Source organism: Papaver somniferum, unplaced genomic scaffold (genome assembly GCF_003573695.1).
Source record: "Papaver somniferum cultivar HN1 unplaced genomic scaffold, ASM357369v1 unplaced-scaffold_139, whole genome shotgun sequence".
In the NCBI taxonomy this organism is placed as follows: domain Eukaryota; kingdom Viridiplantae; phylum Streptophyta; class Magnoliopsida; order Ranunculales; family Papaveraceae; genus Papaver; species Papaver somniferum.
In genome coordinates, this window is record NW_020623156.1 from 1,173,703 (window position 1) to 1,192,182 (window position 18,480).

The 18,480-nt window shown below is 36.4% G+C and overlaps 2 protein-coding genes across 2 annotated transcripts; one reads left to right on the top strand and one right to left on the bottom strand.

Moving 5' to 3' along the window:
* Nucleotides 1-7,088: 7,088 nt before the first annotated feature.
* LOC113335175 (protein SULFUR DEFICIENCY-INDUCED 2-like) lies at nucleotides 7,089-9,636 on the bottom strand. The gene is made up of 4 exons (XM_026581305.1): nucleotides 9,348-9,636; nucleotides 8,179-8,391; nucleotides 7,909-8,064; nucleotides 7,089-7,780 (listed from the first exon to the last, which is right to left on the bottom strand). Exons 1-4 carry the CDS (start codon nucleotides 9,453-9,455, stop codon nucleotides 7,286-7,288), a joined length of 972 nt encoding a protein of 323 aa, XP_026437090.1. The 5' UTR covers nucleotides 9,456-9,636; the 3' UTR covers nucleotides 7,089-7,285.
* Nucleotides 9,637-12,479: 2,843 nt separating this feature from the next.
* On the top strand, nucleotides 12,480-17,173 carry LOC113335228. The gene is made up of 2 exons (XM_026581345.1): nucleotides 12,480-12,625; nucleotides 16,723-17,173. The coding sequence occupies exons 1-2, from the start codon at nucleotides 12,480-12,482 to the stop codon at nucleotides 17,171-17,173; spliced, it is 597 nt and encodes a 198-aa protein (XP_026437130.1).
* Nucleotides 17,174-18,480: the final 1,307 nt, after the last annotated feature.

An 18,480-nucleotide genomic window follows, 5' to 3' on the forward strand; every position in this document is an offset into this window, starting at 1 on the left:
AAGATAAATCAAACATCAAATTTAGGTGGGACAAAAGCTTACGCTTTAATTTTCTTTTACCAAACACTAATTTCAAAAATTGTTGACATATATAAGTTTTGAAAGTGCTTTTGGAAAAAATAAAAACATTATTAAACCCAGCCTTAGGGGTTGGTACCTGCAAATGACTTTGACTGTGTTTGACCATTTTTGACAAAATTTTAATATATTTGAATTTACAAGTATAGCCCTGAAGAGGGTCTAGAATCCAACGTCATTGATGAAATCATGTATATACGGTTCTAAGAAAAGAGATCAAACATCCATTAATCTTAAAACTGACTCCCTTCTGTTCTTCTTCGAGAAAACCAGCAGTTCTAGCCTATGTTTGATTAGTTTAACCGAGAAAATAGTGAACAGCATGGATCTGGTGCCGTGAAATCACATATTTGGTGAGGATTGAAAGAGGATTTCGAAGTTGAGATGGACGTTGAACTCGGTACCAATTGTGTATGAGAGTTGGGTTTGTTATGAATTTGAATTTGAAGAAATTAATGATTGACCTAGATTCAGTTGTAATATGATTTGGAAAGAGTTTTGTTTCCATTAAACAAGTTGTTGTTGCGTGGGTTAATGGATGAACGGTCGATATTACGGAGGGTTCATGTTGTTGTTGGTTGCAATAATCAAAAACAAGGAAACATCAAATAAGCAAAAGTTATTGATACTTAGCTCCTTTATAATGGAAGTGATCGATTTGATGAAACGAATGAGCTTCCCATATCTCCGCAACAGCAACAAGGAAAAATTTTAGAAAAACAGAGTGAGTCACGTGTTCAACACGTTGCCCTTAAGACATTAGTGCCCGGCTACACTCAAGAGTGACGCTATAGCCCTCACAGGATGGCTATCTCCAGGATAAAACACCCTAATACACCTACTACTAGCATATGTAGTAGATGCTCAACTTGAGCTTGGCAACTCCGAAAAAACCATAAAGGAAAATCTCGAACGCTTGATAAAACAATATAAAATATTTTTTTCCCTTGGGGGTCCCTCTAAATATAGAGCAACCCCTTTCCCATAGATTTTACAAAAATAGTGAATTTGTTTATATAATTGACAAATACAACTTAAGAAGAAAAACTCCCCGATGTGGGACTAAAAAGTTTATATAGTTTCTTAAAACTATTAAAAATTGGAAACTCCACAATGTGAGACTAAAAAGTTTCATTCACAAAAGAAAACAATAAATTATAATTTTTTATTAAAACTTTAAAAAATTATTTTTTTATTAATCGTTTTCCAACAATCCCCCACATGAATGAAAACTCAATAAAACATGAAAACACAGATAGATCTTGGTAAGTCAACATCCCAACCTCACGATCCAAACAGAATCATCGTGCAAGTGTTGAAATCATACTAGTGATTTCTATGTCCTCTCCCTCACACAAAAGTGTGTTAACCCCAGAGTCATACTATGGATTGCATAAATCATAATAGTATTGAGATATTTCATCTTTAGTTCTCACATGGTGAGACTATAGGTATCTTTCACCAAAGTGAAAAAGCATGAACTAGTGAACCCTTAGTGACCTTTAGGTCCTAAGTTCCAGTAATACCAAAACCATCAAAACGAAAATCACATAAAAAGCGCAGGAAATACCATTTTAGGCAGAGGTGTCCATGAGGTCTTGAACCTTTGCTTAGTGAGATATTACCATAATTACTTGCTAGAGACAGTGAACTATGTCTTGAACTGATAACATTTGATGTAATTCGCGATAACAACCACGGGTGATATCTCCATGATTGCTGCCAAGCTCGTGCCGTTTTGTCCAATTTGGCCCTAGACATATCATGTTTCTCAGAATGCTTTAGAGAATCAAAGCTCATATTCTCATAGGAAGCGGCCCACTTCCTCATTCAGATAGGTGAGTTTCCATAAAGAGTGTTACTGCTACACTCCACTTCAATCTTAAATTGAAACTATTGAACTAATTAAGACTTCTTAAAAGTCATCCTTCACATGCAGTCACACTATCACGTCTACACCATAGGGAAGGGACAGAGAATAAAATTCTCTGATAGTGTTTACCTTTACCCACCACAAATTAGTTGTCTCATTCGAAACCTTAATTTATGAGCTTAAGCCTCTTCCCCCTCGATGCATTTCTAACCATCTCTTGGGATAAACCTTTCGTCAAAGATTGCGCGATATTCTCCTTGGACTTTATCCAATCAATGGAAATAACGCCGATTGAGATTAGTTATTTTCAGCTTTAGCTATTATAGCTTGGCTAACACAATGTATAGATATAGCTGGCACAGGCCTATGCCAGAGAGAAATTCTTCTAAAAATCATCTTAGGCACTCGGCTCCCTCTCGTGCTTTATCTAACTCAATACTCTCAGATTCCATAATGAATTGAGCAATATATGTTTGTTTGTAAATATTCCATAAACAAACCCTGATGCTAGAGTGAAACATATCCACTCGTAGACTTAGACTCCTCTGAGTCAACTATCCAGTTTACATCACAAAGTCCATCAAGGACAACAAGATACCTTTGATAAATCAAATAAAAGGTAATATAGTATTTTAGATATCATAATACTCTACTCAGTGCATCTGAATGCTATTGCTCTGGACTACAATTATATCTACTTAACTTACTCACAATATAGGAAATGTCTGGACTCTTACAGTTCATTAAATTCATCAGACATCCTATAACTCTTGAGTATTCAAGTTAAGATACTCCATTACCCTTTTTTCTTGAGTCTACAAGAATAATAGTACGAAGTACAAGCAGGCTTACAATCACACTGATTGTATCTCTTAAGCACAAATTCAAAATAATGAGAATGACTAAGACTACATATGATAGATTATTTTCTAATCCTCATCCCTAAGATTACATCAACAGGGCCTAAGTCTTTCAAGTCAACGTTCTCATTCAGCGCATTTTTTTAGTGGAATTAATCACATCTATGTTTGTATCAAGTATAAGCATATCATCAACATACAGCCATACAATGACACAGTCATCCTTAACAAGTTACTTGTAAATATATTTGTCAGATTCATTAACTTAAATCCACTACACATTATCACGTAATCAAATTTTCCATGTCACTGTTTACGTGCTTATTTTATAAACCATACAAAATTTTGTTGAACTTGCAAACTTTGTCATCATAACCTTTCACTACAAAGTCCTCAGGTTGGTCTATGTAAATTTCTTTATCTAATTCACGATTTTAGAAAGTTGTCTTAACATCCATCTGATGTATCTCTAATTTGTTTATGACAGCAATAACAATTAGCATCTCAACGGAAGTAAATCTCGTCACATGTGAATAAGAATCAAGGAAATATACACCTTCTTTTAGTTTATAGCCTTTAGCTACCAACTTAGCCTAATATTTTTCTACAGTTCCATATACTTAATGTTTCCTCTTAAAGAATCATTTACATCTCATGATCTTACTCTCTGGAGGTAAACTATAAACCTCCCAAGTCAGGTTCCGACGGACTGAGTCCATTTCACTAAATGAAGCTTCTTACCAGAATGGGGTTTCAGTAGATATCAAGGCTTCTTTACAAGTCCAGGGCTTAGACTAAGATAGGAATGTTATGAAGTCGGCTTCATAAGAAGTCTCAAGTCTAATTGTTTTACTTCTCTTAGGCTCAACCTTAACTTTATCTTCCTTTAAGATAAGTTCTGACTATTTGAAACTAAATCTAGGGGATCAACAACACATCTCTAATGAGGTACAAGTTTAAGAATAAACATGTTCAAAGAACTCAGCATCCCTAAATTATGTAATAGTATTCACAACAAAGTCAGCATACCTTATATGAAGACACAATCAATATTTTTGGTTTCTATCTACTTCTTTTAGGAAGACGAATGGCAAACTTAGTCAAACACCCCCACACTTCGACGCCTTCATAAGAAAGTCATCTACCTATCCATAAATCATATGGAGTTTTATCTGATCCTTAAGGGTACTCTATTCAGGATATACTAGTTAACATGACTGCCTCCCCCCACAAGGCCGCAGGTAATCCTGAACTAATCAACATGACAATTATCATCTTCTTAAGGATACAGTTGTTATTTTCAAGGGTTCTAATTGGTTTTGAACTTCAAGTTTATACATCTTAAGGCTTCTAAGGCATCATCCTTATCCCTAAGCAAGTATACAAGACAGTACCTCGTACAATCATCTACGGAAGTTATAAACCATCTTTTACCACAGTGATTTTGGGTTGAACTCATGTCATGTAGGCCTAACTGAATTAATTCTAAAGGCTTAGAATTACTCTGAACATTTCTGCTAAAAGGTTTTAAAGCATATTTGAATCTTCACAGATTTCACTTTTGTGTTCAAAGTCCAAACTAAATTTGGGTACGCAGCCTATGCTATCCAGTTAAGCATTGACTTATAAGTTTACGGTTACAAGCTTACCACATAAAACAATCAATCACATAAAGAAAGCACAAGAATAAACTATGTTCACATCATCAGATTTTCCGTTAAGCTTATATAGACCCAAAGTCCTATAACTCTTGCTTAAAAAATAACTGCCTTGTTACAACAAGTTTTCCAGATTCATTTAAGATCTTAAATCTTTTTCCATCTACAATAGAACAAGATACAAGATTCTTGCATATGCTTGGAACATGAAACTTCATTCAATGTGAGAGTATTACAGATATGAGCTTCTGCTCGACCTTTTCCTTTTATGCAACCTCTATTGCAGATGAGTTACTCAAAAAGAGTTTCTCGACATCCCCTATCCTCTAATAGGAGGTGAACAGGTCTCTATTTCAACAAACATTCTTGGTGGCTCCAGAGTCCACCTTCTGGTCTCTCATATTGGTTGTTAAAATAACTTCCGACATCATGTCAATAAAATCGTTCTAATTTGTTTCAACTAAATTAGCATTAACTTTATACTTATTAAGGTTTTATTTTGTCTACACTTTACTACCGTATGGCCCGTAATTTTACAAACATAACAATCACCCTTAATTAAAGTAACGCCGGATTCAGTTTTACGAAACATACCTTTCTTATGAAGACTACGGTTAGAGTTGTGTTTGATATTCCCGCCTTTTTCAGCTTTGGAAGACTTGTGTTCATCCACATGCGCCTGGTAGCCATGTTCCTTTTCAATTTCATGTCACAATCTTCGTTTATACTCTGACCACGGACACGGTAATTCCCAATCACTTAATACACCACATCTCACAAACCTTAGTTCCGAAACGGAAGATAAAATATGAGTTTTGAAGATAATATCTAGATTTACAAACTTCGTTTGAACCACCGCATCAAAAAACTCATGATTACCCCATAAAAAATACTTTAGTTAACAACAAAAGTTTGCCCGCCAGAATTTTTCAGGAACATTTGTTTGTTTTGTAAAATATCAAAAAAATACTTTTACAACTCCAAAATTCTGAAATTTTACGTGGGTAATTATCAGGATGTTTACTACGTTGTGCCAAAAGGGTTCATCGAAATTCCTTCTAGGTTAAGATATAATCTTGAAACTCTACAGCTGACCAAAAAATTATTTTTGTTTGTCACTCCACAATTAACATCCATGATTCACAAACCAACCAACCATTTTCAATTATTACAAATTATAATGTCTTAAGATTGTTGGGTGCAATAATCAAAAACAAGAAAAAATCAAATAAGCAAAAGTTATTGATACTTAGCTCCTTTATAATGGAAGTGATCGATTTGATGAAACGAATGAGCTCCCCATATCTCCGCAACAACAACAAGGCAAAACTTTGGAAAAACAGAGTGAGTCACGTGTTCAACACGTTGCCCTTAAGACATTATCGCCCGGCTACACTCAAGAGTGATGCTATAGCCCTCACAGGACGGATATCTCCAGGATAAAACACCTTAATACACCTACTACTAGCATATGTAGTAGATGCTCAACTTGAGCTTGGCAACTCCGAAAAAATCATAAAGGAAAATCTCGAACGCTTGAGAAAAAAATATAAAATATTTTTTTCCCTTGGGATCCCTCTAAATATAGAGCAACTCTTTTCCCATAGAATTTACAAAAATAGTGAATTTGTTTATATAATTGACAAATACAAGTTAAGAAAAAAAATCCCCGATATGGGACTAAAAAGTTTATATAGTTTCTTAAAACTATTAAATATTGAAACTCCACAACGTGGGACTAAAAAGTTTCATTCGCAAAAGAAAACAATAAATTATAATTTTTTATTAAAACTTTAAAAAATTAGTTTTTTTATTAATCGTTTTCCAACGGTTGTTGCTGCTATTTGTTCTTGTGGATGATTAGGAGGGTTGGGTAATTGTTGAAGCTTGAATTCTCTGCAGGGAAGGAGATGAAACAAGGATTAGAAGAACACAACACCATTTCCTGCTCTGTAGCTGTTTGAAGAAAGTCTCGAAAGGATTCTCTTCTGCACTACCTGTCTGGTACGTCTGTATGTTACATTTACCAATGGAGTTGGGGGTTTCGATGTGGAAGAAAACAAGGTATGGAGTTGCGCCATTACAACTAGTGATAGAAGAATTTTAGAAGACTAAAGGAGGGACAGATGGAGTCTTGATGTTAATGGAAATGTTCATGACTGCAAAATTCTTTCTTTCGGCCAGTAAGTGAAACTTTTACTTTCAAAATCAGCAACATCGGGACTTGAAGGTGTTTCTGGATTCTAGGTAACGATTGTTCTCAAAGGCTGAAATAATTGCAGGCAATGGTGGATATTAACGAGCAAAAAAAAAAATGGTGGATATTCTCTGGTGTCGACGGTAGGCTTTGTCCAAATAGGGTGTTATTGTTTTTCGATGGATAGAAATATTGCTGTCAGCAATGGGTTTGTTTAAAATTGACACCAACACTTCAGAGACTTGGAAATGGTAACCCCCAGAAATGCTATAGCAAGACGGAGCCCCAATCTGGGACTTCATGTGACAGCGCATGCGGTAAATTTTGATTCACGTCTAAAAATACGTGATAGAAGTCGCCATATGAGCAGGCATGATATTCAAATTAGTGGATCATGGCAACAATAAATCTTCATTCCTTCGTTTCAAATTCAGAATAGATTTTCACTCCATAAGATTATACATTCCAGCACTACTAGTTTGTTATTCATGCACCATACTGATATTTACACCCGGATCCCATTCGCACCACTTATTCAAAGCATTTCCCACAAATTGAAAGAAAAAAAACTAAAAACAAAAAGAACCCATTAAAGAAGACTACCCAACTAGTACTACAATTAATTACAAGCCAACTGATCTCGCAGCTGAGATATCTCTTCAAAGATGGGTAATCTTCTAGATGATCTAAAAGATGGGACCCACTCATTATTAAGTTTGTCCAACATTTCCACCACCGTTTCTTCAAACGACGGTGTTGGCACCGACGATGGTGATACGGTAGAGGAAAATGAAGAGAATTGCTGCTCTGATTTATAATATTGATCGAGTTGATCAAGTTGGTGAAGCATCTCTTCTGCTCGGTTTTTAGCCCTGGTACTTTCTTCCGACAATGATGATGATAAGGAGGATGGTGTTGCGTTTATGATGCTCCTCCCATCTAACACTACATCTTGGAGAATGGACCGGGCCTCATCAAACCGACCTAGCTTTATCAGGCAAAGACTCGAGTTGCATGCCTTGTTCCCATCTGGATCTATCATTTGTGCCTTCTTGTATACCACCTCGGCAGCTATATAATTATGTTGTTGCATATATGCCCATCCTAGATTCCCCTGCGCAGCATCAAATTAATCATCTCTGATCAGTACTCAGCAATTATTGGAAATCATCAATATTTCTGTAAATTATATTACCTCTACATGGGGTGTAAGGAGAGTTAAATGGCAATGCATGTACTCACCAATATTCTGGAAGTCTCCTGCTTGATTGATACTTGAAATTTCTTCCCATGGGAACGTGCTGTCTTTGTCGGCTTCCCATTGAAAGCCTCCCCTTGGTATATCATCCTTAGCTTCTGCTTCAACAAATGTATTTGCTCATCTACCATCCCGCATTTCTGCAAAAACGTGTGAACAATTGCCCATCATATATAACAACTTCTGCATTTATGCACCATTATAGCATAAACCTTCTTTACTAAGAAATACATAATACTACAGATAAAAAGTACCTTGTATAAGTCAATGAGAAGGTTGTCTAAGGATTCTTGGGCTTGTTTAGAGCACCGGTCTCTAAAGGACTTGATCGCTTCAATGGCTTCCTCAGTTCTATCTTGTTGCTTCATCACCACAGCCATGTCTTTTAGTGCACTGTCTACTCTATCACCCGCATTTATCGCCTTCCAAAACAACACTATGGCTGCTTCTGGATCCTTTTCTACTAACTGTTGATTCGTTACAATTAGGTTTAAATTATAATTCGATTGTGGAACAACTTGTTAGAATACGGGCATCCAACTCAAAACCAATTGGCAATGAGTGGAGAGGCCCTTAGGATTATAAACCGCAGGATCTTAGATGCCCAGACAATGTGGGACTAATAATCTCAACACGCCCCCTCACGTGTAGCCTCGTTGGGTCTAACACGTGGACAATTAAATCGGGTGACGCGGAGTAAAGGCGCGGTCAATGATGACTCGTCGCAAATAGCCTGCTCTGATACCATGTTAGAATACGGGCATCCAACTCAAAACCAATTGGCAATGAGTGGAGAGGCCCTTAGGATTATAAACCGCAGGATCTTAGATGCCCAGACAATGTGGGACTAATAATCTCAACACAACTAATAGACATAGATATATCATGAAATGTTAAACATTCAAAGACTTCCAAGTGTACTTGATTACAATTTCAAATTACTCGATAAGTGGATGTAATGTTGCTTACTTTGGATAATTGAGGAATGAAACAAAAATAATATTAAGTAACAAATTATCTTTAATAAAAGCGGGATCTGAATTCAAAACAAAGTTGACATCATAATCTTGTGTCAAGAACGCAAGTTGACACCCAAATATGGTATCAACTTGGATTGTTGATACCAAAATCGACATGCTCAAATGAGTAAACCTGACGTGAATATACTGTCTAATTCGATTGTGGAACAACTAATATACATAGATATCATGCATTATTATCCAAGTGTAATTGATTACAAATAAATTTCAAATGACTGGATAAGTGGATGTACTGTTGCTTACTTTGGATATAGGAATCAAAAATTAATCAATCAATCAATTCTAGTGAAAGTTAAAAAGCAGGATCTGAATTCAAAACATGAAAAATAATTCAGAAACCAAGAAGGAAAACAAAAGTTGTGGACGATGATGAAGAAGAATACCTGAACATGTTTAGCTCTAACATAAGGACTATCACCGGTGGGAACTTTATGAATTACGTGAAAATCGTCTTTCTGTTTATTCTCCCCGATTCCTTTTCTCTGGGCCATCTTGATTCTTTTTTCTCTTCTCTAAAAACTGAGCTGAATTCTATTTCTCTATATAGACAGGATAAGTGATTAGTTGAAGTGTTGCAGAATGAAGAACTAGAAACGGAGAGGACTCGATCCAAGTGCAAATAGAAAAGACCAAATGTACATAGACGGAGCGGCCGTCCTGGTTCTTGGTTAATCATTGATTTTGGAGTATGATTATACATTAAGAGCGAACTCATAAAATGTATATAGAGTAAGATGTGGTCCAGGTTCTTAGGTAGTCGGTTTTGAGATTATACTCTCGGTAAAGCCAACTACAATAATACCTCTTTCATTCTGCCACGTAATAATTTTATTGGGACCGTGTCATCCTGTGTCTTGCCTTGGCTTTACTTCTTAGATTACTTTCTTTTTTGACCCCAGATATTCACAGGGCCATCATCTTATCTACAGGACCGGCTTCGAAACAGGGCCAATACAGAGGAGGTTTGGTTTGTAATTGTAATACACACGTCTCTGCCACGTCAAATTATCAGGGATCAAAAAGCTGAAAAGTAACCGCCGCCGGCCACCACTCTGTTTTCCTCCTCCTGATCTTCTTCACACGGATTTTTTCATGCTCATCTTTCTGAATCAATCTTATTATAGGGCGGCATGGTTTATTAGAGGGGTGGCATTTTAATAGGACAAAAAGAGTCATTACATGATCATTCAAGGTGTCCCTTATAAAAAAATAGAAATGACAAATTAATCCTCATTATTGATAATTTAGTTCAGTGATGATAATCAAGTTTAGTGTTAATGATTAATTTCACTTATATTAACTCAAAATCAAAACAAAATCAGATTTTTAGAGTTAAAAAAAAAGTTCAGAGGAGAAGAAAAAGAAAAACTTTTGTGATATTTGTTAAACCCTAAATTTTGATTCACTCAACCAAAATGAGTGATTCTGGTGACCCGGTATACTTCTAAATTAGTTCCCATTAGCTTTTTCTCGCTCAAAATTATCTAAAGTACGTAACAAAATCAAAACTTTTAAATTTTCAGAAGAACTTACGGTTGCAATTTTGCTCGTGACCAACCGTAACTCTTAGTTACGGTTCATAAGTTATCGAATACCAACCGTAACTGGTTAAATTTGGGGAAGATCCAATTGTAAAACCAGTTACGGTTGGTAATTAAATTTCGACAACAACCGTAACTAAATTACGGTTGGTAACTAATGAATCGAGACCAACCATAACTACCCTACGGTTGGTGTGTCAACTTAACTTTTGAACCGTAAATCATTATTTGATAAATTCTTAAGACACAGGATTATTTACGGTTGATATGGTTGTTTGAGTAACAAACCGTAACTCAATTACGGTTGATAAATATGATGCAAATACAAACCGTAACTGAACATATTTCTCAAAACTAAGAACTTACGGTTGGTATTTGAGTTCAAACCAACCGTAACATCAACCCAATCTACAGTTACGGTTCGTATTTGAGTTATTACCAACCGTAATTTCATACAAAATTCTAATTTTTGATACAAAATTAACTTAAATCCAACACGATAAACTAAACCCTAACTGGGTTTTTCCAAACATTTTTCAAATCGCCGATTAATCGAAGAAGATGAAATTTTCAGTTTTAGTGGAGGTTACGGTTGATGGAGGAGAAGAGAAGATGATGGAAAAAAACTGATTTGATTTTTTTCTGATTCATTAGGTTTAAAAAAAATTGATTTGATTTTGGTTGATATAAGGTGAAAAGAGTAATCTGGTCAATTTACATCCCCTTTAGGACATCCCCTAACCAACTAAAGGGACATTAATATCACGATGCCGCCCCTCTAATAAACCATGTCGCCCCTGTAATAAGCTTGTTCTGAATACACATTCTTTCTTCCTCTCTCTATGAAAGTTAAAGAAAAATGAACAACGAGCAATTAAAGATGAGATTTCCGCTTCAATGAAATTTTTAAGACCTTTTGTTGGAAGTTAAACCAAGATATGGTGATTTGGTTCGTGGATCAACATATGATGTTGATCCATTCCAAGTGGATCAACTGTTGTAGTTGACGCAGTCAAGTTGGATCAACATACGCTGTTGACACACTGTGCGATATTTGGAAGTTGGAGCTAACTTAAAAACCAAGTTGTGTCGGCTGCTGTATTTAGAGTTTTATTATGTTTAGATTTTCTTTGTGTTTCTAGAAGTGTGCTTTATTTAGAGTTTGTTTTTATTAGGAAAGTATTTTGAGTGGTTGTCAAGTTTGTGAGATTATAAGTAGGCTATTGAGCCATAAGAATTGTACACCGAATTTGATTATCAATGTAGTCGTTTTATGCATCCGCGTTATGATCTCCTCTCTCTTACTCGATCCTCCTACATTTGGTATCAGAGGAAGGTGAGAGGAAGAGAGAGGAGAAGGAGAAAGAGTTAGAGAATTGTTTTCATTAAAGGAGAAGAAGTTGTGTGAGTTCTGATGGCTTAAAAAAATTGGAGTTTGTGAAGCTGCGTTAGGGTTTGAGAGAAGTAAAAAAAAAGTGTATTATCTGAAGGTCTGTGTTTGAAGAAAAATTGGTCAAGTCGTGTTGCTGTTTTTCATAGGAAGGAAGATGCTATCATGAAAGCAAGGTTACAGTTCGTGACTTGTTGGATTGGAGGCCAAGGTTTGGTCGATGTTAGATAATGATGTTGTTTGGAGATTAAGTGTTGCTGACGTCGTTAGATTGTTGGAGTGTTTAGTTTTCCCTAGGTTCTGGTCATGGGTTCGAAGAAGGATTTTTTTCTTTGGTTTACATCGTCATGACAGGGAGTCGAGACCGAGACCACTGCTTGAGCAAGTTGACGTGACTAATCTGGCTTTGAGTATTTTAAGAAAGAGTAATTAGGGTTTGTGTTGAATGACTGTGATCAAGACGATGATGATCACGTAGACTTGATGAAGCTGAACTGCTATTGTTGACTAGTGATGACCTTCAGTTGTGTTGTGGGTGATTGGCAGAGAAGTGAAGGATTCTGCTGCCATTGTTGCCGGTAATAATGAAGAAGGGTGAGACTGTTGCTGGACGAGAGAAGAACCCTAATGAGAGATTATGGCTGCCATTGATGATTGAGATGGAGAAGTTTTTGCTGTTGATTGTTACTGTTGTGAGCAAGCACAGGGAAGAAGAGATGTTGACGTTGCTGTAGTGAGATGTTGGCAGCGATGATGAAGATGATGCTGCCATTATCGCTGGAGATTTGAGGTTTCCCGATTTTAAAAGAGGAGGAGATTGGAATTGACGGTGGTGCTTGGCAGAGATGATGATAAGATAATGATGGATTGGGTTCTTCTTTGGTTCGCTGCTGCCAATGATTGGAGATTAATTCTGGTGGCTGATGCCGTGGTGGTTATCGGTGGAGGATGAGAAGAGTTGGTTACTGCCAACAGAAGGGACGAGTTGTAGTCAACTCTGAGAAGCAGAAGCCGGCAGACACGATGGAGTAGAAACATATGGAGCTGACGATGCTTGGTGATAGTGTTGTGACGTTGAGCAGGGAAGATATAATGGTTTTCTGCTGCCATTGGCCCAGGAACAAAGATGACGAGCTTTAGCCGGCAAAAAAAAAATAGTTTGAGAAAGTTAGTAACAGTATATATAGGTGTTACAAAGAACAATAACAGTTACAGAGTAAGTTGTTACAGAATAGTTGTAACAGTTACAGAAGCGTGACAGAAGGAAAGGTCACAGTTTGTGACAGTAAGTGTGATGATAGGTTGAACAAAAGGTGTCAGTCTTAACAGGCGTGGCTGAAAGCAGTTTTGTGAAAGGTGATATTATGATGTGATTATTGGTGATTATTGGTGAAGGTGAAGTGAACAAGGGTTGATGTGGCAAAGCATTGAAGGATTTTGGAAGACGTTGAAGTTTAAGGTCAGTGGTTGGTTTAAAGGGTTAAGTTATGGATTCGAAATAGACGCAAGAAAAGATCAAAGTTGGTATTGCAGTCAGTGAGGACTGGTACAGTTTGATGAAGTTGATTGAATTCAGAAACTTAGAATGACAAAGAAAGTTGGTGGTGATGTTTGAGCTTAAGGGAGGATGATAGGAGTTTAAGCTCAAACATGTTAAGCTTAAGTGTGGTTGAAGAGTTTATGAGAGAAACTTGGATATCTTACAAAGTGTGGCAGACTTTGTGTTAGTTATTGCTTGTGGCAGAAGCGTAACAAGAGAAAAATTGTGAGAGAATCTTGAAAAAAAAATAAGTGTGAAGGTTTCGGCTCTAACAAGCGTGACTGGAACAAAGAAGAAAAGAGAAGAAGAAACAACAACAAGGTTGTGATCGTGAGAAGTGAAGCAATCCCGGTGTGGGGATTTGGCTAGAGTTGTGTGAAGCAATCCCAGTGGGGATTTGGCTAGAGAAGTGAAGAAATTCCAGTGTGGAATTTGAAGAGTTGAGTGGAAATCCTGCAAGTGAAGTGGGTAAACAAGAGATGAGTTTAAGCTACAATGCTCAGTGAAGAAAGTTGGAGGTGAGCTACAATGCTCGGTGATGAGTAAAAAAATTTGGTTTTGTGTTTGGTTAGCAAGTTGAATAGAGCACAATAAGGTGTTTCTAGCTTGTTAAAGATGGTGTTCCGCTGCGATGAAGAAGAACGTAATAAAATTTTGTGATTGTTGCTATGGTATGATAGCAGTGCGAAGTGAGTGTTTGATGATTGTTGTTAAGCAAATAAAAAAGATTGGTTTGTTAGCTAAGTTACAGTTTGAGCTACAATTTGTGAATTGAGTTTGATAATAATTACGGAATTTTGGTATGAGAAAAGACAAGAACGTGTTAACGTTTATCAATGGAAGAAGAGGAATAGAAAATGATAAAAGACAAGGACGTGCAAACGTTTATCAATAGAAGAAGAGGTTTACGAAATTCTCGTTGAAAGATATCTTGGTTAAGGGAGGATGTTGGAAGTTAAACCAAGATATGGTGATTTGGTTTGTGGATCAACATATGATGTTGATCCATTCCAAGTGGATTAACTGCTGCAGTTGACGCAGTCAAGTTGGATCAACATACGTTGTTGACATAGTGTGCGATATTTGGAAGTTGGAGCTAACTTGAGAAGCAAGTTGTGTCGGCTGCTGTATTTAGAGTTTTACTATGTTTATATTTTCTTTGTGTTTCTAGAAGTGTGCTTTATTTAAAGTTTTTTTTTAATAGGAAAGTACTTTGAGTAATTGCCAAGTTTGTAAGACTATAAGTAGGCTATTGAGCCATAAGAATTATACACCGAATTTGATTATTAATGTAGTCGTTTTATGCTTCCGCGTTATGATCTCCTCTCTCTTGCTCGATCCTACACCCTTTTTATCAAAATTAAAATTCTTGCCCCCCAATCTTCTTGTACAGAAGATTTAATGGTCTTTTGAAGCTCCTTCTGAAAAACAAGAACATCAAACCCATAATTAAAATCTCATCAATTTTTCATGGAGTTGGATTTTCATTGAGATTAGACTATAGAAATGAATATATTTAGTTTTAATGTTCCAAAGAGAACATTTTCATTTGCCAAGGGAAGATTACTTTCAGATGCAAATTCCAGAGGTGGAAGATTTAATCTTTGGGTTTAGTTTTTACGATTTTATTAAATGGGTATTGATGACCTGAGTTTCGGATATTTTTTCTTTCCCTTTCAACGGAAAGTTTCACCATTAAAGGCGTTTAGTTATATCAAAACATAAATTCTTCATGCTTCAAAGGAAAAAACATAAATATTTCATCGTATCATGAGCACATGTAGTACTAACGTCATATTTTTCTTAAATTTCAGTTTCTTCTCTTGTTGATACACAAAGATTATCCTCTTCAATCTTTCACCTTACCAACTCAAAATACTAATTTGTTGTATACTCAGAGAAGCATTAAAACATTCCCATTATAGTTATGAAAAAGCCGGAGTACCATAGTTCAAATTCCCATGTCAATTGAATTTGAGACATAAACCCACAAAAAAAACTCTTCTCACCGTTCTTCCCCACCTCCTCTTCCTCCATGACCATCACTAGATATTCCTTCATCTTCATAAAAAAAATAAAAGAAACCCCTTCTCTCCTCCTGCTCAACTCTTGGACCTCTGCCTTCTCAACCACCTCACTTAGAAGAACCCCATTCTATAGCTAGCAATGTTTTCTATAGGATACCTTTATGATCCACGAACCCGAAGCACAAAAATATCAAACACCACCTGTAACTTTACAAGACTCCGGTGGTGGCTTGGTGGAGCCGTGGAGATCGGCCCTGTATATCCAAAAATAAACAAAGAAATGGTACCATAAAAGGTTGCTTTTGTTATAAAATGCATGGGATATGCATGGATATGGTGGCTATCCACCTAGCACCATTGTTACACCAAGCTCCTTGTATAAGCACCTTGCATGAGCAACTTGTATAAGCTACTTGTTGGATGGGAGTAACACCTAAAACTAGTAGGTGTTGAATTGCATGGTTTGCAAGCTAGAGGTGTTATTACTACATAACTCTTTACATGTAGTGTGACATCTAAACTAGGTGGTGTATACAAGCTAACACCTTTAGAACTTGTATAAATAGCTCCCTCGGATAATGTATATAGTATCCCAATTTTCTTAAGTGAATAAGAAATGCTCTCTTCTCCCTTATTACTTCTCTTGATATATATTTTGAGTTTAGTGGTTAATTAGTACTTGCTTTAATTATTGTTAATATTACTTTGGAAGCGTAATACGTTATCAGCACGACTTGCTCATTCTAAAGTTGTTGCTCTAAAGTTTTGGTTAACAAAGCGCGACTTGCTTGTTCTAAAGTTGCTGCTCCACAGTATTGTTTAACAGAAATAGAAAAAGAAATAAAAGAGTTTGCTTAGCTATTTCAAGTTGCAGCCGACGTACAAAAAGTAAGTTTGTTTAACCTTACGATGTCGAATTTAATTAAACTTATTTGCTCCTCTTTTTACTAATGGAGGGAATTATATTTCTTGGGTGCTCGATGCTGAATTGCATCTTGAAGCTAAAAATCTTGGTCACACGATCAAGAACGAAGATAGCATGGCAAGTGAACGTGCTGCAGCGGATCTGCGCAGACACCTCTCCGCAACTCACAAAGATGATTTTATGGCATGCCGGGATCCCAAAGTATTATAAGACTCCTTTAAAGAAAGATATGATTTCTTAAAGGTGGTCATGTTGGTACACCTTAGAAATCAATGGATTCATCTGAGATTCCAGGACTTTAAATCTGTTTCAGACTACAATTCTGCACTGTATAGAATTACTTCACAATTACAGTTGTGCGGTGACACGGTCACAGAAGAGTCTAAGCTGGAGAGAACTTTCAGTACGTTCCATTTGTCTCAGATCGTACTTCAACAACAATATCGTGACCGTCGTTTCACTCGATATTCAGAGTTGATTGGTGTCCTTCTCCTAGCGGAACAAATTAATGAACTGCTGGTGAAAAATCATGAATCTCGTCCTTGTGGTTCTGCTCCTGTGACAGAAGTAAATGAAACATCTTACTCCGGACATGGATGCGACTCTGGTAAACGTGGTTCTTGTGGAAAAAAGAATAAACGCGGAGGTCGAAAGAACAAAAATATTCGTGGTAATCCGTATAAAACGGAACATGGTACGGATGCGAAACAAGCAAAAGGGAAGGAATTAGCTGTCAATCCTTCCAAGAAAACTGACAAATCAGCATTGCTTTCGCTATGGTCGTAACAACCACTGGTATAGAACTTGTCGAACTCCTGACTATCTTTGTGAACTTTTCAAGAAGAATGAAAAGAAGAAGGCAGCAAAAGCAGAGATGAATATTGCTGAAGCTAGTGTTTCCACCAAATCTCCAAAGCTAGATGTTGCTAGCTACTTGGTTGATTTTGAAGGCACTAAGTACGAAAGTGATTTCAATCAGTTTACTAATGGTTTATTTAGTGTAAGTTAAACCGGTACCTTGTAACTGTTTTAGCTTTTTTTTTTATATTGCTTTTGCTTTGCTTATGTATAATATGTATGCTTATGTATAATATGTATACATATATGTGATATATACATCTTTTGCTAGAACATGTTGTGCACTCTTTTTACACCTTCTTTATTTTGAAGAGGAATTGACTCAAAGGGTCAATGAGATGGTGACATTTTTCTTGTTGATAGTGGAACGACAAATTCTATCTTTCGAAGTACCAAATACTTTGTTACCTTGAAAAATTTCAAGGCTAATATCAATACCATCTCTGGTTCATCTAGTCTTATAGATGGTTCTGGTACGGCAAGTGTCTCATTACCAGGTGGTACCATATTCACTATTAACGACGCTTTATATTCCTCTAGATCCCAAAGGAATCTATTGAGTTTTAAAGATATACGTCGTAATGGTTATCACCTAGAAACTGAATATGAGAACGATATGGAGTATTTGTATATTACTTCATCAAATTAGTGTGGAAAACACGTTGCTAATAAGCTTGTAGATCTCGCATCTGGGTTGTACCTTACAAAGATTCAAAAGGTTGAATCTTATTCTGTCATAAACCAAAAGTTTTATGACCCGAATGCTTTCATGCTCTGGCATGATCGTCTCGGACACCCAGGTTCTACTATGATGAGTAGAATAGTCAAAAACTGTCATGGACATCCTTTACAGAAACTTCTGTTTAACAAAGAACTTGGTTGTACTGCTTGTTCTTTGGGGAAATTGATTACCAAACCGTCAATAACGAAAGTTGTTTATGAATCCCTTACTTTCTTAAAAAGAATACATGGTGATATTTGTGGTCCTATTCATCCCCAAATTGGACCATTTCAGTACTTTATGGTTCTAATTGATGCATCTGCTAGATGGTCGCATGTTTTCCTCCTCTCGACACGTAATCTTGCATTTTCTAAGCTTCTTGCTCAGATTATTAGATTACGTGCTCATTTTGGAGATTATTCCATCAAGTCTATTCGTCTTGATGGTGCAGTAAAGTTTTCTTCAAAAACTTTTGATGCATATTGTCATTCTTTGGGTATTAATGTTGAGCATC